General features: G+C 40.3%; 1 protein-coding gene across 4 annotated transcripts in view; it reads right to left on the bottom strand.

Annotated features, from left to right (window-relative positions):
- Nucleotides 1-14,289, bottom strand: part of DPY19L4 (dpy-19 like 4) — a 66,462-nt gene extending 52,173 nt beyond the window's left edge. The window contains exons 1-3 of one of the 4 annotated variants that reach the window (XM_039216515.1): nt 14,103-14,289; nt 8,988-9,098; nt 1,054-1,178 (exon numbers count right to left, since the gene is read on the bottom strand). In XM_039216515.1, coding sequence (XP_039072446.1) covers nt 1,054-1,178; nt 8,988-9,098; nt 14,103-14,118 — 252 coding nt within the window. In that variant the 5' untranslated portion in view covers nt 14,119-14,289. Of the gene's footprint in view, nt 1-1,053; nt 1,179-3,454; nt 3,506-8,987; nt 9,099-14,102 lie in introns of those variants that run through there. The other 3 variants (XM_039216511.1, XM_039216513.1, XM_039216512.1) reach the window with 3 other exon arrangements.
- Nucleotides 14,290-23,022: the final 8,733 nt, after the last annotated feature.

Below are 23,022 nucleotides of genomic sequence, written 5' to 3'. Positions count from 1 at the left end.
CACAATGTTTTAAAAAACAAGGTTCTTGACGTATGCCTTCTATATTTTCAAATCTTTGGTTGTTCTCAATTCTGCCTATACAACAGAACTACTTGGAAATATTTTGAAATACTGACCCAGACACTCCCCAGTACCCCAAGAATCTGTGAGGGAGGTTATTTTTTGAAAGCTCATCAGATGAGTTTATTGTACATCCAGTATTGAGAACTACTAATAGTTAATCTGCATAACATTTTCAAGGAAATAGAATATCCTACAGTAATAGCTTTTGTCAAGTCAATACAGATAACTATTCAGCTAACTGTTTTGGTGGGATTAGTCAATCAATAGCTTAAAAACATTTAGTCAGCTTGACTACGATGACGACTACTACTACTACTACAAAACAGCTTGGACCAAAGAAGAAAACTCTTCAGAGTCAACTGATAACACTGTGAACTTTGTCAATGCATATGAAAGATGTATCTGAATGTGAAGGTAAGTCTGAGAACAAACCTATTCAAAGGCTAAATTATGAATTAAGTAACTACAGCTACTAAACAGCCTGTGGAATGCACATGATTTAAAACCAAACATTAAGCATATTATTATGTAAAAGACATCTTAATAAACACTGCCATGCATGTTAATCATTTCCAATCCCCCCAAAACATTCTAATCATGTCATCTTAAAATTAAAATATTTTACTGCTGAAATTTCTGTAGACTGTTTCTAAAATGTAAACTCCATAAGCTACCAAAAACACTAAAAGACTGACTAAACTCTGTAACATTTCACTGTCTTCAAAAGCTCCTGGTAAAGCAGATGCATGAAGGAAAGCACCCTCAGTTTCTATTCTATGGCCTTGAAATACATTGTATTACATTTTTCAAGGCTGACCCTGTGACTGTGTTAGAACAGCTTCTACACCATTTTGTTTCTAAGGGCTGTTAAGTAAGAAAGCACTTTTCATACTTATCACACATATTTTTTGGATCCCTGTAAAACACATTACTTAAATTAAAATTAAATACTAAAACAACTTCCATATGCTCAAAATTCTTTCTTCTTACCTGCCTGTTGGAAAACCAGAATTTCCGTTCATGGTATGCTGATAAATAGAGAGCATACATCATACCACTAGTAACTGCTGCAAGACAGCCAATGAAAATCTTTGCAAAGCGCTGAAATAATACATCTGAAAAAGCATATTAAAAGTAATCAGATGTAGATGATATTTATATTTATGCACTTCTATTTTTAAAAAGTAATCAAAAGGTAGTATGTACCCTTGATATGTGAGAAAAATGGCATTCTAATTCTTTTTTCTTCCTCCCCAAAACCTAGAACCCTAATCTAATGAGAAAAATAACAAATTCCAAGAGAGGGGCATCCTAAATATACCTGACCAGTACTCCCCAAAATTGTTGAGGTCACTAAAAACAAGGAAAGCCTAAAAAACTGCTACAGCCAAGAGGAGTCTAAATATAATGTCAACTAAACGTAACGTAGGATCCTGGAACAGAAAAAGGACATTAAGTAATAACTAAGCAAATCTAAATAAAATGTGGAGTTTAGTTAAAAGCAATGTATCAGAGCACCTGGGTGGCTCAGTTGGTTAAGTCTCCAACTTTGGCTCACATCATGATCTCATAGTTCATGAGTTTGAGACCTGCATCGAGCTCTGTGCTGACAGTGTGGAGCCTGTTTGGGATTCTCTCTCTCTCTCATTCTCTCTCTCTCTCTCTCTCTCTCTCTCTCTCTCTCTCCCCCCCTTTCTCTGTCCCTCCCTAGCTTGCTTTCTCTCTCTCAAAATAAATAAATAAACTTAAAAATAAAAATAAGTGTTATCAACATTGGTTTTTTAATTATAACAAATATACCATACTAATATAAAACGTTAATAAGAGGGAAAGCTGCATGTGTGGGCAGAGGGAGGGTCTAACAAGGGAACTCTGCACTATCTGTCCCATTCTTCTATAAATCAAAACAGGTTTCAAAAATTAAAATCTATTAGTAAAAGAAAGAATAAAAGTAATGTACTACCAAATATCTAAAGAAAAGATATGGGTTCATTCAGAATTATTATTGATAGCTTTTCCTTATCAAGGAATTCTTTTCTTTAGTGAGGAATAATTTCCATACTATATAGCTGTTTAATGTATATAATTCAATACTCTTTGATGATTATGTATTTAAAACATCATATGTAACTGTTACATATGTGACTACTTCTTGAGGAAATAACATAAAACACATTTGGATTTTCTACACACAGATGATTTGGTCCTGCTATAGCTATTAGGTATAAGGCTAAGGGCCCAAAGCCCAGTGTTCTGTTACCGACTGACTAACAGGTTTGTAAAACTCAATTGGCTGATTTGTTGGTTTAGCTAAACTAAAATATTAGCCATTTTCAAAATATTATTTAATAAATATTAGTTTTCATATAATACTAGAGACCTTAAACAGGCTAAGTAGCTATCACTAAATTGGGGCATGTGTCTGGCTCAATCAGTAGAACATGGGACTCCTGATCCTGGCATCAGTTCAAGACCCATGTTGGGTATAGAGATTACTTTAAAAAAAGATATCAGTAAGTCATTGAGAATTACATTTAAAATCCTTAAAAAACACTATCCAATGGACCAAATATTAGTTATCAGTATAACACAATCATTTTAAAATTGTTGCTTTCAGAGGCACCTGCTTGGCTCAGTCAGTTAAGCACCCAAGTCTAGATTTCGGCTCAGCTCATGATCTCACAGTTCATGAGTTCAAGCCCTGTATCAGACTGTGCTGACAACGTGGAGGCTGCTTGGGATTCTCCCTCCCTCTCTCTCTCTCTCTCTCTCTCTGCCCCACCCCTGCTCATTCTCTGGCTCTCAAAATAAATAAACAAACATTTCAAGATAAATAAATAAAATTACTGTTTTAACAGCATATATAAAACATTTGGCCTGGCACATAGTAAGAGCTCAATAAACACTAGCTATTATTATTGAAATATATGTGCAAAAATATATAAGATAGTCATTTAAAGCAATGTTGACACAATATGAACTATAAAAAACTGGTAAGGAAACTTATCAATGGTGGCAGTTTAACAAAAGTGCTCCTGGGGCGCCTGGGTGGCTTAGTCGGTTAAGCGTCCTACTTTTGCTTTGGTCATGATCCCACGGTTCGTGGGTTCGAGCCCCACATCGGGCTCTGTGCTGACTGCTAGCTCAGAGCCTGGAGCCTGTTTCAGTCTGTGACTCCCTCTCTCTCGGACCCTCCCCTGCTCACGCTGTCTCTCTCTCTCCTAGAAATAAATAAACCATTAAAAAAAAAAAAAAAAAGTGCTCCTAAGTTTCTGAACATGTATCTCATCCTATTTTTTTCATTAAGTCATAGATAATGGCAAATTAATCCCAACTATTAGGGGCTATTTTAAAAAGTATGTAAACCAAATCCTACATATAAATGTCTTACCTTAATACTAAATATGTTTTGGGGTGGCTGGTAGCTCAGTCGGTTAAGCGTCCTACTTCGGCTCAGGTCAGATCTCACTGGTCGTGGGTTCGAGCCCCACATCAGGCTCTGTGCTGACAGCTCAGAGCCCGGAGCCTGTTTCAGATTCTGTGTCTCCCTCTCTCTCTGCCCCTCCCCCACTCATGCTCTGTCTCTCTCTGTCTCAAAAATAAATAAACTATTAAAAAAATACTAAATATGTTGTTTTCAAAGTTTTTTGTGAAGAGTCAAAGATGGAATTAAAAAAAAAAGAGCACACATAAATGTCAATATCAGTAACACAGGTCATAGTTAAGTAGTATTTAAAGCAAAGGAAAAAACTAATGACATGTTAGAAAAAAATATATAGGATTCAATTACATAAAAAGATAAAAAAAAAGGAAAAGTATAACTGTATTGAAAAAAATATAAAAATATAAGCAACAGTAGCCAAAACTTTTAAGAGTAGTTCTGTTAGCATTATTCATACATTTTATTTTTATTACACTTTTCTCTATTTTCCACATTCTCTACCCTAAAAATATATTTTTGTAGTCAGGGAAAATACTATTTTATAGTAGTTATCTCTAGATTATTTAGTCATCTTTCTCATATTACATCTTCCAAAATGTTTTAAATGACCACTCTATTAGTAAGCTTTGCTGTGATTTTAAAAAAAAAAAAAGTTATTCCAAATGATTAGTGGCTTACATAATAAAGGTTTATTTCTCACTTATGCTACTTGTGGGTGTTGGGTGTGCAGTGACTCCCCACCCAATTCCACACTTCAGATTAGCTGTGGCTCTTCTTGGATCTTCTTCAGAGTTCCAGACTGGGGTCAATCCCTATGTGAGACATGCTATTCTCATGACGGAGGAAAAGAGCAGAACAAGCATTGCAAATAATGCCTCTTACAGCTTCTGGTCAAAACTAGTATAGTGTTGCTTCCACTCACATTCCCTGGTCCAGGTGAGTCACATCGATAAGCCTGACAATGAGGTAGCGAAATAAACAGTGTTTCGAAGACGTGCTCCAAATCACATGGCAATGGGAAGGAATGGATAATTCACTAATTTAGGGGAGGAAGCAAATATTTGGGAACAATAAAAGAGTCCACTAGGGTCTGCCCCATTTATCACAAACACTCACTTCTCTCTGAAAGGCAAAACACTCTCACTGCTTCTCAAGAAAAACACCCCAAGAGCAGCTTTTTCAGCCTGCTTCCCATATGTATATATCATTTTAAGATCTGAATACTTGTATCCTTTTAAATTTAGGCTGATAGTTCTTTTAACAGTACATCTCTCTCGGGGCGCCTGGATGGCTCAGTTGGTTAAGTGTCTGACTTTGGCTCAGGTCATGGTCTCACAGTCTGTGAGTTCAAGCCCCAAGTCGGGCTCTGTGCTTACAGCTCAGAGTGTGGAGCCTGTTTCGGATTCTTTGTCTCCCTCTCTCTCTCTGCCCCTCCCCCACTCATACTCTGTCTCCCTCTCTCTCAAAAAATAAATAAACATTAAAAAAAAAAAACGAAAACAGTACATCTCTCAAAAGCTTAGCAGGCAATTCTCCTAGATATTTACCTAACAGAAACAAATGTCCACAAAAATATCTGTAAAACTATGTTCATAGAAGCCTTATTCATAATAGGTAAATAGTGAAAATTACTCAAATGTCCAACAAGAACAAAATAGTTCAAAAATTGCAGCAACATGAATGAATCTCAAAATGATTGTTTTTAAAGGATAACATGCCAAGCCAAGTGAAAGAATCCAGACACAAAAGCATACATGCTGCATGATTCCACTTATATGAAGTCCTACAACATGCAAAACTAATTAGTCAATATTGATAAGCATCAGAAGAGTGGCTGTCTTGAGGGATACAGGGGAAAATTACCGGAACGGATACAAAGAAGCTTTCTGGGATAATGGAAATGTTCTCTATCTTGTTAATTGGACTAAGATGTCAAAACTCACTTAATAAAACACCTAAGATTCTGGCATGTTGTTGCATGTTAATGATACAGGTCTACCTCAGAGATACTGCAGGTTCAGTTCCAGACCACTGCAATAAAGTGAATACTGTCATAAAGTGAATCAAATTAATTTTTTTGGTTTCCTGGTATATATAAAAGTTATGCTTACACTATACTGTAGCCTATTAAGTGTGCAATAACAGCACATCTGTAAAAAAACATAACTATCTTAATTAATGCTAAAATACGCTATCACCTGAGCTGACAATGAGTCACAATCATTAATCACAGATCAGCACAACAAATACAATGATAAAGTTTAAAATACTGCAAGAATTACCAAAATGTGACACAGAGACATAAAGTTGGCAAATAGTGTTAGAAAAATGGCATCAACAGTCTTGCTTGACTCAGGGTTGTCAACTAACCTTCAATTCATTTAAAAAACCAGAAAAAAAAAGTTATCTGCAAGGCACAATAAAGTGTAGCAAATAAAAGAAGTTATGTCTGTACTTTAATTTTTAAAAATGAAATCACTTATTTTTGCAAAGAAAAAAACAATTTTGTCAGCTTTTTACCTACTTGATTCTATCCAGCTCCATGTTCCAACAACTATACAGTAGTCCCCCTCCCCCGTTCTTAGCAGATGCATAAAACTGAATCCTAGTACTGAACCCTAGATATGTTTTATCCTATACATAAATACCTAGTTTAAAGTTCAGTTTATAAGTTAGATACAGTAAGAGATTAACAATAACAGCTAATAATAAAATACAACTATGACAATAAGCTGTAATAAAAGTTACGTGAACATGGTCTCTCTCTCAAAATATCTTATTGTACTGTACTCACCCTACTTCTTGTGATGGTATGAGATGATAAAATGTCCATGTGATGAGATGAAGTGAGAAAAATGACAAGGCCCTGTGAGTGTGACACAGTGTTACACTACTATTAACATTGACAATACGTGAGAAAGCAAATCATCTGCTTCCAAACTGTAACTGAGCGTAGATAACTGAAACTACTGGCCGGGGGTGGGGGGCTACTGTACCCACAATTTTATTTCCATTTGAGTCTTGGAAAGGTTTAATTACATGTATTTTGAGCGTCTGAGGAACCACATTTTTACTTTGTTCAACTGAAAGGATTTACTAGGAAATATCTAAATCCATTGATATATTTTAACAAACTGTATGCTGACAGCTATGCCTCTGATTTAGTCACTGCTCTGAGGATTCATCTTAATCAGCCTTTGTTGCTCAAAGTATTTCTCAATTTTCTTAATTTTACTAGCTGAAATAGATAGTTCTAACTCAACACTACAAGTCCCAGAAATTTCGGATTCTCTATTTCCCTCTTCATTCCTGCTTTCAAATAGGCCAACTCTGTTTTAAATTCATCTTTCTTGCATCAAATGCAGCTGATAACCAAGGCACTCTAGTAACATTCTGTTTTATAATCTTGTTACCTAAAATAATAAAAAAATGTAGTGTTAAATTTCTAACTATTCACAGAAGACAGATACAAGTGTTTTGTCACTGCATAACATGGATTATTATTTTTCCAGCTTCCAAAAAATTTTCTTTCTGCTAGCCCCTAAACTAGCTCTATAGATGATCCACTGCCTTTACCTTATTTGAGAAAAAAAATATATAAATGTGCCTTAGACTCTTTTTGGGCAAGAAACAACTTGAGAAGGCTTTTAAGTCTCTAAGGATGGCATTTCTCCAAAGCCATCTTCATATAAGGTTCAGTAGGATAATAGAAAAGGAAGGACCTCCAGAGGGTAGAGCCAAGGACCACAGAACAATGAACTGGGAAGCTACTCACACGGAAAACAATTGGGGCCAAATCAACAAACATCCTTACTCCAGAGTAAGAAGACCAACTGAAAGGATTTACTAGGACATACCTTAATCCATTTATGTATTTAACAAACATGTGCTGACAGCCATATCCCTGATTTAGGACCATTTTTATCTGATAGAATTTCAAAACTGCTATGAACCAGTGACTGATGGGTATCTCTCACTTATTTTGCTTACCCTGTCCCTTTCTAAAAATATACACTAGGAGTGGGGGCATATGTAGAAAAGTTAACACAGCCTGCAATTACTTTCCCAAGAAAGGTCTGTTTCCAAGGTAGGCTCTTTCCTGGAATCTGGGAACTTGGATTTCAGGAGGGTTATCACCATTCTCTCATGTTAGTTTATTCTGCCTGACCTGTTTGTACAAACAATGTGGTCCATGCTCACTGGTTTCCTTCTGGGAATCTAGTTTGGATATGTGGTAGGTAAAGGGTACATGACTAGCTACCCATAAAAACTCTATGTAGGGGTGCCTGGGTGGCTGTTAGCTAAGCATCTGACTGCAGCCCAGGTCACAATCTCACAGTCCGTGAGTTGGAGCCCTGTGTCAGGCTCCATGCTGACAGTGCAGAGCCTGCTTGGGATTCTCTCTCTCCCTCTCTCTATGCGCCTCCCCTACTTGCACTCTATCTCAAAATAAAAAAAATAATAATTCTGTATAGAGCCATTAATGAGCTTACCTGGTAGACAAATCTTTACAAATGTCACAATTTGATGTGGAAGGAGTTAAGCACGTCCTGTAGAACTCCATTAGCAAAGAAATCAGGGAAGTTTACATCTAGTTTCTTACAGATTTTAGCCCACAGACCTCTTCCCTTCACTGACTTTGTTTTGTACGATCACTGTAATAAATCATAGCTGTAAATATTCTGAGACCTGTGAGTCTTGCTAGCTAGTAACCAAACATGGGGGTGGTCTTGGGGACCCCTGCCCCAGAGTACATAACTTATCTTTTTAACTCATGGGTCTCTGGACTAAAATGAACCATAGCTGGCCAGATGGAGATAAGAAGACCTTGGGTCTGAACACAATGCCATGACTGGGTAAGACTGAGTGTCTTCCTGGGGTCAGTGAGGTAGTGAGTGCATTTTGTCGGAGGTAGAAAAGTAAGTACTTATGACTAAAAGGACAGAATGTGGTAGACTGTTCTTATTATTCCCATTTATTTCGTCATTTCTTATAAAAAGATTATTCATCTCTGCCCACTACCATGTGGCTTGTAATGCTTCCCTCTAGTGACAGTATACTTCTCCATCGCATTGTCTGGATTAATCATGTGACTCGCTTGGGTCAACAGGAAGTGTGTACAAGGGACAGTGTGCCAGTTCAGCAGAAACTGCAGGAGACTCTGCATGATTCTGCCTGTCCTCCCGCTCTTTTCCTCTGTCGGAAGAAAACCATATCCCAGATAGGGGCTGCTCCTTCATGATACATGAAGTTAAACCAGCCAACCTGCAGCCACAACATGCAACATTAGTCAGAAATAAGTGCTTTTTGTAAGTCAGCGAGATTTAGCGTTTGTTCTACAACAAAACCTATGAAAGGTGACCAATAATACCATACAATGAATCTCTAGGCATACAAATGTAAAATATTAATATAAAATACACTACCTAGCGTACAAAAAACCATCTCTGTAGTAGCACGAACACAAATTTATCTAACTTACGTTTTGGAGCTCTTTCAGGAATTGGAGTATCACTAATTTTTTCTTCTTTGGCAGATTCCTTATTTTCTGAAGACTTCAGCTTTCTTCTTTGGCGCAGTTCTACAGTTGGTCCTTAAAATATTTAAGGAGTTATTGCAACATGTGTATCAAGTTGTTCTAATCTGTAACCCAAACTAATTTGCTTTTATTATAATATGGTTTGGTTTTCTTATGGCAGAGGGAAAGAGCAGGAGGGCAAATGTCACACAAAGATCTTTTAGTATCAAAGATAACTTTTTTCCACAATTATTTTAGCACTTCTTGAAAAACAGTCTTTCATACAAAAAAAAATTTAGGTTCTGTCTCTTATCTGTGCTTTCAGAATCCTAGTGATAAATCAACAAGCTCTTCTCCTCAGATAATGTTATTTTTCAAAATTTCCCAGAATAAGTAATCTCCTTTCAAGAATGACTGGGGAACAGGGTGTTAATGAATACATTAGCGTAATACTCTAGTTGCCTGAGAGTATCGCATTCATCATTCAAGGACTAACAATTTTTAAATTTGAATACAATAAAATACATTGATCATAAAACTATACTTCATTTTAAAAATAGTCCTGGGGCGCCTGGGTGGCTCGGTCAGTTAAGCGTCCGACTTTGGCTCAGGTCATGATCTCACAGTCTTGTGATTTCGGGCTCCATGTCAGGCTCTGCACTGACAGCTTCAGATTCTGTGTCTCCCTCTCTCTCTGCCCCTACCTGCTCATGCTCTGTCTCTCTCTCTCTCTCTCAAAAATAAATACACATTAAAAAACTTTAAAAAATAAAAATAGGGGCGCCTGGGTGGCTCAGATGGCTAAGTGTCCGATTTTGGCTCAGGTCATGATCTCACGGTTCATGGGTTCGAGCCCTGCGTTGGGTTCTGCGCTGACAGCTCAGAGCCTGGAGCCTGCTTCGGATTCTGTCTCCTTCTCTCTCTGCCCCTTTCCCACTTGTGCCCTGTCTCCCTCTGTCTCAAAAATAAGTAAAACAAAAAAATTTTTAAAAATAAAAAATTAAAGTAAATAAAATGAATAAAAATAATCTTCCAAGTTCTGCAGAATTTCACAGTGCCGTGGAATTGTCATTGTAATGGATTGTTTTATAGATTTAGGTATCAGAAATAGGCTGAACCTATAAATATTCCGACATGTCCGAAGTTGTCAGAAAATTTCCCAACATTAGACTACCCTTTCTATGTCTGATAAAAAATGTAAAGTAGAAAGTACCTCCAAACTAGTAAACTAAATTTCAAATGAAACAAGAATTTACCATATTCAACCTAACTACTTTTCCTTTCTAGAATTAATTATCTTATATGGTCAACCATGACTGTCATATAGGTACAGACTGTCCTCCCAACCTTATAACATGGTTAAAGAATTTATTTCCTCCTTAATGGAGCAGAGGAGAGTTTTTTCTCTTAGGAATGACTTTAGGCTATGAAATGTGAGCCTAAAAAGATGAGTCACAAAAGGAGAATGAATCAGCTGCTGCTAATCAGATGAAGGGTTCTATCTTTACTGTGCAGGGGCACCTGGCTGCCTCAGTCAGAGGAGTATACAACTCCTGATCTCAGGGTCATGAGCTTGAACCCCATGTAGGGTGTAGAGATTACTTAAATAAATAAATATTTTTTTAAAAATCCTCTCTAGCTTTATTGTGGAAAATGAAAAAACAAATACATATTTTTTAATTAATTCTTTTTTAGTAATGTCTATACCTAACATGAGGCTTGAACTCATGCCCTTGAGAAAGAGAGTTGCATGCTTTTCCAACTGAGCCAGCCACGTGCCCCTGTTGGTTTAGGCTCCTATCATGATGTCATGAGTTTGAGCCCTCCTCGGTTGGGCTCCATGCTGACAGCAGGGAGCCTGCTTGAGATTCTCTTTCCCTCTCTCTGCCCGGTCCCTGCTCATGCTCTCTCAAAATAAATTAAGTAAACTTAAAAAAAAAATTGTTTCCCCTGCTCTGTGATAAAGGAAAAGTTAAAAGCACCCTACAGGGGTGCCTGGGTGGTTCAGTCGGTTAAGCATAGAACTCTTTTAAAAAAAAATTTTTTTTTAACGTTTATTCATTTTTGAGAGATAGAGACAGAGCGCAAGCAGGGGAGGGACAGAGAGGGAGACACGGCATCTGAAGCAGGCTCCAGGCTCTGAACTGTCAGCACAGAGCCTGATGCAAGGCTAGAACCCACAAATCATGAGATCATGACCTGAGCTGAAGTCGGGCACTTAACCAACTGAGCCACCCAGGTGCCCCAAGCACAGAACTCTTGATCTCAGCTCAGGCCATGATTTCATGGTTCATGAGATCAAGCCCTGTGTCGGGCTCTGCACTGACAGCACAGAGCCTGCTTAGGATTCTCTCTCTCTCCCTCTCTCTCTGCCTATATCCCACTCCTGCATGCACTCTTTCTCTCTCAATATAAATAAATATATATAGTTTTAAAGTCAAACTAAGTGAAGTTGATAACATAAAGGGTACTTAAGTGGCTCAGTCAGTTAAGTGCTGACTTGGGCTCAGGGAGTTTGAGCCCTGCATCCGGTTTTGTGCAGACAATGCAATGCAGAGCCTGCCTGGGGTTCTCTCTCTCCTTCTATCTCTGCCCCTCCCTCACAGGCTTGTGGTATTCTTTCTCTCAAAATAAATAAATAAGCTTAAAAAAGAAAAAGAAAATAACACAGCCACGAAAATAACCCACTATTTCAGTCTCTGGTCCAGTGACCTTCACATGAGACAGTGAGCAGAGCTACAAATAGACCAGCAAATGTCCATCCAGACTACACAGAGCAATTTCCACATGAAGTGTTAATACTGCTGTACTCAGGGGCGCCTAGATGCCCTAGTCCGTTGTGCGCCGACTACAGCCGGCTCAGGTCATGATCTCGCAGTTCGTGAGTTCAAGCCCTGTGTTGGGCTCTGTGCTGACAGCTCAGAGCCTGAAGCCTGCTTCAGATTCTGTGTCTCCCTTTCTCTGTGCTCCTCCCCCACTCATGCTCTGTCTCTCTCTCTCTCTCTCTGTCTCAAAAATAAACATTAAAAAAATTTTTTAAAAAATACTGCTGTACTCAAAGTTGTCACTTGGTTCTTTGCTCTAACATTTCTTTCAGGAAGCCTACGTATGAACAACCTGATGCTCAACTGCATAAAGGAAGGCATTTTTCATAAGATGAGATTCTCAAAAAATTCTGTACTTGGAGTAACAGTGGGACAATGAAAAGGATCCAAGTGAATGTGAATTATAACAAAAAAGGGATCTAGGGAATATCTGGATACAAGTAAAATAGACTATGTAGACTAATTTTAAGATAATACATATTTTGAAAAAATTTATAGAGTGCCAAATAAATGTAAGGCACACAAAATAATGCCTAGCACACAGACATGTTTGCTATAAATATTACCATTACTAGCATTATTTTAATAAATAAGAATATAATTACTCATTCATTGCTGACTATTATATCCCAGCACCTAACACCATAGGCACCCAAATCTTTATGGAACTGAAATACTTGTTGACTGAAACTGTATTTTTAAGAAAACTTCAATCCATTAATTGTTCCATATAAGATGTATTTGCTTATCTGTAAGTCTACAACCAAAAATCATTTTCCCTTTTTTATCCCATAAGTAAATTTTACAAAATGGTATGGTCTTTTTAATTAGCTCCACATCACACTGATTTAATTAAGTGTAACTACAATAACCTAAAACAATTTCTCATTTTATGTGATGTAAAATATTAAAGACTGTTAGTACTGCAGTATTAATTTTTTTCACACTTTAGATTAAGCATGAAAGGGCTCATGGAATCATACAAGCTAGTTTATCAACCTACTCCACAGATTTGCAATTAGTCAGAGGAGGAAAAAACTTGCAAGAAATGGTTTAAACTACTGCAATCAAAAATAAAACCAAGGTAACAAATGGAATTACTTATTCCTTATCAACTACAAACAGCACTGGTTTTGAAGTCGTATTTTAGGAAGACTGTCTTATATTTAGATCAGCTTCAACACTCTGAACACTCAAGAAAGAGGCGGCAGATAATGAAGTCAGTGTGAGCATAGAGAGACAAGGCAGAAAGCCAAAGAGTAATAAACAACTTTTTAAATATCGCTTTCCACCGAATTCTTGAAATGCCTTCCTTGCACTCACTCTTGGTTCAATAAAGGTTTAGGTCCAAATGAGATCGCATTCACAACTGCACTCAAGGAGGTAAAAAGTCATGTTTCCCACCAGAATGCAAAACTTAACTGCTCAGTCAAGCGACACCAGCCAATAGATATGTTCCTGAAAGTAGCAGGGTATTATGATAAGTTATTATGCCACAAATGTTTCCTGTAATATCTCTCACTGGCTGATAAATTCCTCCAACTCCCCATTTTGCTCTCATACTTCTCATTTTAAATGTTATCGGAGGGATTAATTTTCTCAACACTGGCCCTGTGGGGGCATGGAAAGCTTTCTCTGGCCCACCCACTTTAAGCACTCGAGGCTTCCTAATCCTCCCCAAATACTTACACCCCTCAGCCCTCTGCCACCTCCCCCTAGCCTGCAAGTGAACGGGCCTTCTTGTTTCCCCTCCCCAATCCCTGCCTCTTTCTACATCCTAGGCGTGCGGCTTCTCCCACCCTGTGACTTCGTGTTTGTCATCGTCCACAGACCTCTAAAGAGGACACTCAGACTGAGGGGCATTTGGTTATACTCTCTCACTTTTAAAGATGCACTCAGTACCCAAGCCTCCATCTTCTAAACCAAGCTACGCTCCCCACCCCATTAATTATCCGCTAGCGGCCTTCCCCCTCAAGCACTCCCCCAACCCCCCAGCTTTTTCTCTACCAGCCCGATTCCCAACTTTAAGCTCCACCTTTGCTTCCCACTGAGGCGGACAAAACTTCGGGCCACTCACTCGGCTTCTAAACGTGCCCGCGCCGCCGCCGCCCCGCTTCTTTCCGCCCCCACCCCCACCCCGCACCGCCGCGGCCACTGACCGCCCGCAGCCCAGGCCTCTGGGCCCCTCGCGCCCCCGCCCCTCTTTCCCGCGACCACGAGCGACTGTTGGCGCGCTGGACCCCGGGGCCGTCACCTTCTTCCTCCGCCATCGTGTCCGCGGAGGCCCGGGTGCCCCTTCAGGCTCCCGAGCGGCCCGGAGTCTCCGGTCCTCCGCGTCGCCGAGCCCCTCGGCAGCCCCAGGACCGCTCCCGGCCGCCGCGCCCCCACTTCCTGACTCGCCCCCCTCCGGTGTCGCCGCCAACCGCGTCCCCCCGGGCGGCCCGGGAACCAGAGAGCCGGGAGCGGAGGGCGGCCGGAGCGTTTTGCCGGCGTGCCTGGGCCTGCGCGGGCAGGAAGGGGAGTCGCCGCGGGTGGCACCGCCCCCGGCCGGCGCTCCCGGCCGCAGCCCCTCCCTGCGCCCGCCCCTTCCGAAAGGTGGGCGCTCCAGTGGGCTGGCCGAGGTTTTTGTCTTTCGACTCAGTCGGAGTCTAGCATCGGTTACATCTTCCAGATCCAAACCCCATCCGCGCCCCATTTTACAGAGAGCAAGCCGAGGTCCTGCGAGGTGTCAGACACAAAAGCTGCAAAAAGCTAGAGCTGGAAGCCAAGGCTCCGAACTCCTCTCGGTGCCTGCGTGCCGGGTGATTTCAGAAAGCAGCAAAACGTTCTGGGTGGCGCTTTGGTGTAGTAGGCCACATGCTCATTACAAGAAAGCAGCGTGTACTTGGAATGTAGTGTTTTTAACTCCCCAAACTGGTTAAATTCATTTGCGTTTCAAGATACTATTTAAAGAAACAGTAATGGTCAATGGTCAATGCGGGGAGCGGGATGCATTTAGATAGTTCAAAGTAGCGGAATATAGTTATAACTTGTTAAACTGTTTATATCTTTGCTTGTGTTACTTATGGCATTCTCCAACAAATGCCAGGAACCTTCCCCCAGCAGTACTAAGAAGTAGATTTAGAACTGACAAAATGCTCACTTTAGCGCTAGAGAAAGAAACACAGCTCACTGAGTCATGGGGTAATTGTGAATATTACATTCTCAGCAGTCATGTAGAGTCTCCTAATAGCGACTTTGTCAAGTTGGGATATTTGTGGAGACGCTATCGTTTTTCAGTGCTGTGCAAAAACAGTTCCAGGAATTCTTTTTATGCCTTTGGTTGCCTGTAAATATGTCTTTCCCTTAAACAACACTGGACCAGGAGTTAGAAACATGGTGGAGGTTGTCAGTGGACCAGAAAAGACCCAGATCAAAGCAGTGAAAGAACAGAACATACGGACCTTGAAAACCTCAAGATATGGAAGGGCCCATATGCCATGGGCAGCAGATATCAGAGCGCCCTCGTCTAATAAAGTTGAGTTTCACTGCAAAAGCTCCAACTCATGGGAAAACAGTTTTCTGAAAGTCTTGAGGTGATGCCCATTCTGCCTATAGTTCCTTCATAATCAGTTCAAGGTAACTGATGGGCTTAATTACAAATGTGCCTGCTCTAAACAGTAGTGGATAGAGAGGAAAAACAGCTTCTTAAAATGAAATGCAAATATGAAAGAAAGATCATTATTCAATCTTTAGATAGAAATCAGTGGAATCATTATTGTGTTCCCTAGTAGAAACATTGGTTTTCCCTTGAACCCTAAAACCTCCACATAAGGATAATGAGCGTGGAGCATTCTATTTCCCCTCAGTCTCTCATTTTGCTCTGAAAAGACAGAACCCTAACTGTTCAAGATGTTAGCTTGCAGTAGGTGTTATACCTGAGTCTTTGGTAAGCCAATGATAACTATATTATTTTCCCACGGCAACGATGGACTGCCAGTTTCCACTCCAAATTTTGAAGTGTTGTTTCATTACCTTTTGCCTCACCTTGGCCAATCCTGAAGACCTATCATTTTCTCACATAGTCTTTATTTAAAATCTGTTCTCAAAGAACAGTATAATTTCCTGCTACCTCTGGATGTGTGAGGACCCCTTCTGTATGCAATGGCTATTTTTAGGGAGTGATATAAGATGTTCTTTGTTTTAAGAAGTTAAGTCATAGAAATAGAGTTTCGGACCCTATTGTAGTAAACTGGGTAAGAAATAAAGACTTGGAATAAGGTCATGGAAATAAAAATGTCCAAAGGAAATGGACTCAAAAGATGCTGGAGATAAAATCTACTGCACCTGATGATACATTGGATGTAATACATGATGGGTTGAAGATGATTCCTGAGGTTTCTATCTTGAAAGTAACCTTGTGCTTTTAATATGCCAAGTATAGTGTGCTGCCAATACATGAGAATAATATAAAATAAAAGCTCCTGAGGGGTGCCTGGGTGCCTCAGTTGGTTGAGCATCTGACTCTTGATTTCAGCTAAGGTCATGATCTCTTGGTTCATGAGTTCAAGCCCCACATCAGGCTCTGCACTGACACTGTGGAGCCTGCTTAGGATTCTCTCTCTCTCCCTCTCTCTCTGCCCCTCCCCTGCTCACATGCACACTCTTTCCCTCTCTCTCAAAATAAATGAACCTAAAAGAAAAAAAAGCCCCTGAGGATTTAGCTACTGGAAGTCACAAAGATACAAACAAAGTCTATTTCAACAACACTTTTCGGTCAAATGTTTCATCTTATTATTAGGAACAGAACAGAAGTAGAAAATCTTTGTGTAAGTTCAGCTTTTCCTCTACTAAAGATACAAAATTTTGTTTTATCTTTATTTTATAATAAAGTCTCAATTATGCACTGGTTAACAAAATGTTTATATTATTCTCAGACACTGTCTCCTTTGTGAACTCTTAACCAAATGGAATCAATTCATTTTTGAAACATGTAGCACCCTGACTGCAATTATATTTTGGCTTGTATTTTGGTCATGTTTGATCCCCATACTTTCAACTCTTTGATAACGCTTTGTAGACAAATATTTTGGGAATTGACTTAAAAGTTGTTGATAATAGCCAGCATTAGCTGTGGGTGTGATGTAGAAGACCAACATAAATTGTGTATTCTGCACTATCCATGAGAACTATCCCTTGATTTTTTTTTTTTTTTAATTTCTGGGAGAGAGAGAGAGAGACAGTGTGAGCAGGGGAGTGTCAGAGAGAGAGGGAGTCACAGAATCCGAAGCAGCCTCCAGGCTCTGAGCTAGCTGCCAGCACAGAGCCCGATGCTGGGCTCAAACCCATGAACCGTGAGACCATGAGCTGAGCCAAAGTCAACCGCTCAACTGACTGAGCCACCCAGGCGCCCCGCTATCCCTTGATTTTGAAGCTGCTTTGTTCACAAGTTCCGACTGTAATTTTGGATTAGTGTGGAATTTTACCCCCTGTACCTCTTCATTAAAAGAGAGTCAGGGTTGGGGCGCCTGGGTGGCTCAGTTGGTTAAGCGTCCGACTTCGGCTCAGGTCATGATCTCACAATTCGTGAGTTGGAGCCCTGCATCGAGCTCTGTGCTGACAGCTCAGAGCCTGGAGCCTGCTTTGGATTCTGTGTCTCCCTCTCTCTCTGCCTCCCTCTCTCTCTTTCTCTCAAAAATAAATTAACATTAAAAAAATTTTTTAAGGGGATCAGGGCTATAGTGTCAGTTGCTCCTCAGTTGTTAATCACTTAGGCCTCTCTTATTCCTTCTTGTTTGAAGCTGGGTTTCCATGCCTCCTGGATACATTTTCTCTCTTGTCACTCATTGTAAGGATTTACTGTCTTCCTCTTCCACTGATCAGGAGGGCTACAATCAGACAAACCAACAGACTCAAACTGTGAACTCTATAGTCCTTCCAAGGGAGATACATTAAACATTGTATATTCCATTAAAAAAAATTTTTTTTTTTTGTGGCACCTGGGTGACTCAGTCGGTTGAGCATCCGACTCTCCATTTCAGCTCAGTTCATGATCTCAGGGTTTTGGGATTGAGCCCTGCAACAAGCCCTGTGTTGAGCCCTGGATCAGGTTCCGTGCTGAGCATGGAGCCTGCTTGGGATTCTCTGTCTCTCTCTCATACTCATGTGCACACTCTCTCCCAAAAATTAAATAAGTAAATAAATATATATATATTATTAAAAGTTTATCTATTTTGAGAGAGAGAGAACAAGTAGGGGAGGGGCAGAGAGAAAGGGGGAAAGAGAGAGAATCCCAAGCAAGCTCTGCACTGTTAGTGTAGAGTCAGATGTGGGGGTCAAACTCACAAACCATGAGATCATGACCTGAGCTGAAACCAAGAGCTGACTGTCTAACTGACTGGGCTGCCCAGGTGCCCCAAAGTAATATTTTTTAATTGGACATATTAGAAATCTTAGGATGTTTTGGGGCGCCTGGGTGGCTTAGTCGGTTAAGCGTCCTACTTTCGCTTAGGTCATGATCTCTCGGTTCGTGGGTTCGAGCCCCGCGTCGGGCTCTGTGCTGACTGCCAGCTCAGAGCTTGGAGCCTGTTTCAGAGTCTGTGACTCCCTCTCTCTCTGACCCTCCCCTGCTCACGCTCTCTCTCTCTCTCTCTCTCCTAGAAATAAATCAAACATTTAAAAAAAAAAAAAAAAAGAAATCTTAGGATGTTTTCTAAAGTTCAGTTTTTTCTGGTGTTAAAACTCCCAGGTGACTCAGTCGGTTGAGTGTCCGACTTCGGCTCAGGTCATGATCTCACATCTCGTAGGTTTGAGCATCGGGTTCTGTGCTGACAGCTCAGAGCCTGGAGCCTGCTTCAGATTCTGTGTCTCCCTCTCTCTCTGCCCCTCCCCCATTCATGCTCTGTGTCTCTTTCTCAAAAATAAATAAACATTTAAAAAAAAAAAACCTCCTCTAGAAAGAGATTTTTGACCAAATTGGTCATATGAAAGAATACTCATACAGCAAAACATTATTGGTATTTAGTGGTCTATTATTGAGATTTTCCCAGCAAAGCTTCTGTTTTAGTAGACACCGTTTGCTGACTTTGTACCAAGATTCGACCCTCTCTTCTTTCAGATAGTGTGCCCTCTAAATATTTGTGAAATTGAATTGAATTATAATAGAGTTGCCAGGTATAATGCAGAACACTTTTGTATAACTATGTCTCATGTATTATTTGGGGCCATATTTAATAAAAATTATCTGTTGTTTATCTGAAATTCCCATTTCATTGAGAATCTGGGTTTTGGTCCAGTTCAGCTTGGTGTTTTGTTTGTTTCTGCTAACTCTGGCAGCCCTGTTTACATGGACTGAGATGGCCCCATTTGAAGCCACCTATCACTGATTGCTTTCAGGCCTTCTGGGAATGTGTAATTAACAGATCAAATTCTTTCTTATGATGGAGGGAAGGCAGTTAGATAGCAGGTGGACTCTGAATACCTCAATCGAACTAATTCAGAAAAAAACAATTTGTCCTTTGCTTCTGCTCTTCTGCCATCATATAAAAGGCTCAGGCCAGACCTGGATGGGCCTCGGGCAATCCTGGAGCTACCAGTGAACTACATCTCAAACAGCCAGTGCAGGGACACCTGGGTGGCTCAGTCAGGTAAGCATCTGACTTTGGCTCAGGTCAAGATCCCACAGTTTGTGAGTTCAAGTCCCACATCAGGCTCTGGGCTGACAGCTAGCTCAGAACCTAGAGGCTGTTTCAGGTTCTGTGCCTCCCTCTCTCTCTGACCCTCCCCTGCTCACACTGTCTTTCTCTCAGAAATAAATAAAACATTAAAAAAAAATTTTATTTATTTATTTTTTTTAGATTTATTTTTTTTAATTTTTTAAAATTTATTTCTAGGAGAGAGAGAGACAGCGTGAACAGGGGAGGGTCAGAGAGAGAGGGAGACACAGACTCTGAAACAGGCTCCAGGCTCTGAGCTGGCAGTCAGCACAGAGCCCGACGCGGGGCTTGAACCCACGAACGGCGAGATCATGACCTAAGCGAAAGTCGGATGCTTAACCGACTAAGCCACCCAGGCGCCCCCCCAAAAAATTTTAAAAACAGTCAGTGCAGGTGATTTACCAGGCATCTCTAGACCTGCTCTGTTGGGAATCACACTTCCAAATTATAGGTATCTTAAGCCCAAAAAAGCACAATGATTTTGGGGGGGAATTGTTTCTCACCAAAATTATGATTTAGCAATGTAACAATTTCTGTGTAATAGAGAAATTGCCATAACATTTTTTAAAAGTTTTTAAATGTTTATTTTTTGGGGTACCTGGGTGGCTCAGTTGATTAAGCGTCCGACTTCAGCTGAGGTCATGATCTCACAGTTTTGGGTTTGAGCCCCACATCAGGCTCTGTGCTGACGGCTAGCTCAGAGCCTGGAGCCTGCTTCAGATTCTGTGTCTCCCTCTCTCTCTGACTCTCCCCTGTTCACGCTGCCTCTCTCTCTTTCTCTCAGAAATAAATAAAACATTTTTAAAAAATGTTTATTTTTGAGAGAAAGAAAGAGACAGAGCATGAGTGGGAGAGAGGCAGAGAGAGAGGGAGACACAGAATCTGAAGCAGGCTCTAGGTTCGGCTCTTTCAGCACAAAGCCCAATGTAGGGCTCAAACTCACGAACTGTGAGATCATGACCTGAGTCAAAGTTTGACACTTAACCGACTGAGCCACCCAGGCACCCCTATTTTTTTTCAATACAGTGAAAAAGTTAATTATGACACAATTTAAATATAGATACATTTTAAAAATCCTATTGGAATCCTGAGTAAACACTGGCTGAGAATAGACCGAAGAGTCAGTAGCACTATACGTCCAGTAGATGGCAGAAGTAGCCAAAATCATCATGCTTAGGTAAGTTTTATCCGAAACGGTCTCTTTGGATGCATAGTTTAGATGTGTACAATGTAAAAAGTGACTCTGAATTTGTACTTCAAAATAAAAAGCATACCATTAATAACTGCATTAATACTATCATTTACACTTTTTTTTTTTTTGAGAGAGAGAGAGAGACAGCATGAGCAGGGGAGAGGCAGAGAGAGGGAGACACAGAATCCAAAGCAGGCTCCAGGCTCTGAGCTGTCAGCACAGAGCCCGACACACGGCTCGAACCCACGAACCGTGAGATCATGACCTGAGCCGAAGTCGGACGCTTAACTGACTGAGCCACCCAGGCACCCCACATTTAAACATTTTTAATGGTGCTAAAGAAAAACAAATTTTTGCTATTTTGCAACATTTTTTTGTTTGTTTGTTTGAAACATTTATTTTCTTAATGTTTACTTGTTTTTGAGAGGGAGTGTGTGTGTGTGTGTGTGCGTGTGCGTGTGCGTGTGTGTGTGTGAACAGGGGAGGGGCAGAGATAGAGGGAGATAGAAGATCGGAAGCAGTTTCCACACTGACAGCAGAGAGCCCAACGCGGGGCTCGAGCCCACAAACTGTGGGATCTTGACCTGAGCCGAAGTCAGATGCTTACCTGACTGAGCCATCCAGGTGCCCCTGTTTAGCAACACTTAAATTTATAAAAATTCTTTTTTTAATAGTTTATTTATTTTTGAGATATAGAGAGACAGAACATGAGTGGGGGAGGGGCAGAGAGGGAGACACAGAATCTGAAACAGGCTCCAGGTTCTGAGCTGTCAGCACAGAGCCTGATGCAGGGCTCGAACCCACGAACTATGAGATCTGACCTGAGTCGAAGTCAAACGCTTAACCGACTGAGCCACCCAGGCGCCCCTAAAAATTCTTAAAACTGTATAGAATTACTTTCTGTTTTTTTAAGAATCACATTACTTTTCATCTTCAGGAATGAACATAAACTTGTTCATTCAGCAAACAGTTATTGTATGTATATCTCGCAAGAATTGGCTAGTCATTAAGGATGCAATGGGGAAGAAGATACACACTGCCATGACAAAAGTTACAATATGGGGAGATGGTTACAGGGAGATCTCAGTGAATTAGAAAAGACCTCCCTGAGAAAGTATTTGAGTAGCAGTTAGTGAAAAGACGAATAACAGAGGGGAAAAAAGGGTATTTCAGACAGAAACCACAAAGAACTAGAAAAAGCACAACAAAATGTAGCATATGAGGGGAAGAGTGGCTTGAAAAAAAGGCTCAAGAAGTAGCAGGAAGCATCGTACGCAATACCATGCAGTCATACATGTGTGGATTTTCTCCTACAGCAAATGGGAACATTTAATCAACAGATTTTAATGGGGCACCTGGATGGCTCGATGGATTTTTTTTCTTGCTTAAAGACTCTTGGTTTTGGCTCAGGGCATAATCTCATGGTTTGCAAGTTCGAGCCCCGTGTTGGGCTCCACATTGTCAGTGTGGAGCCTGCTTTGGATTTTCTCTTTCCCTCTCTCTCTGCACCTCCCCTGCTCATGCTCTCTCTCTCAAAATAAATAAACTTAAAAAAATTATTTATTAAAAAAAGATTTTAAGAATATGTAATCATTATGTGTGCTGTTATCACACACATACAAAAAATAGAGTCCAGGAGAAAACTTTTAGAGGCGACAGATGTTTGTGACATCAATTGTGGTGAGTATATACTTAATTCCAAACTCATCAAGTTGTATACATTAAATATGTACAGCGTTTTGTATCTCAATCATACCTCAATAAGTGTTTTTCTAAGGAACGTGTAATCAGATCTGTGTTAATTAATTTATTTTTAATGTTTATTTTTGAGAGACAGAGCATGGGGGGGTGGGTAGAGACAGAGGGATACACACAGAATCCGAAGCAGCTCTAGGCTCTGAGCTATCAGCCCAGAGGCTGACACGGGGCTCGAACTCACAAACCCAAGAGATCATGATCTGAGTCAAAGCTGGACACTTAACTGACTGAACCACCCAGACGCCCCAGATCTGTGGGCTTTTTTTTTTTTTTTTTAAGCATCTGGCAAGAAAGGAAAACAGAATTTGATTCAAGGACCCCAGTATTGAGGCAAAAACACGTGAAAGAGAAAGTTAAAGAATGACCTTCTTAATTTTAACATCCGGTGGTATGCAGCACTGTTTCCTGAAGTAAAAAGAAAACAAGGAGTATAAAAAGACTACAAGATACAAGCAGGTGTTTGATCATAGATAAGTTCTGTTTTATGCATGTTGAATTTGAACTGACAGAGGAGATGTCCAAATGGAAAT

The sequence above is a fragment of the Hyaena hyaena genome, unplaced genomic scaffold, assembly GCF_003009895.1.
Source record: "Hyaena hyaena isolate Hyena2069 unplaced genomic scaffold, ASM300989v1 scaffold_635, whole genome shotgun sequence".
NCBI lineage: Eukaryota > Metazoa > Chordata > Mammalia > Carnivora > Hyaenidae > Hyaena > Hyaena hyaena.
The sequence above is the reverse complement of the archived record's forward strand: the minus strand, read 5'-3'. Positions and strand labels throughout refer to the sequence as shown.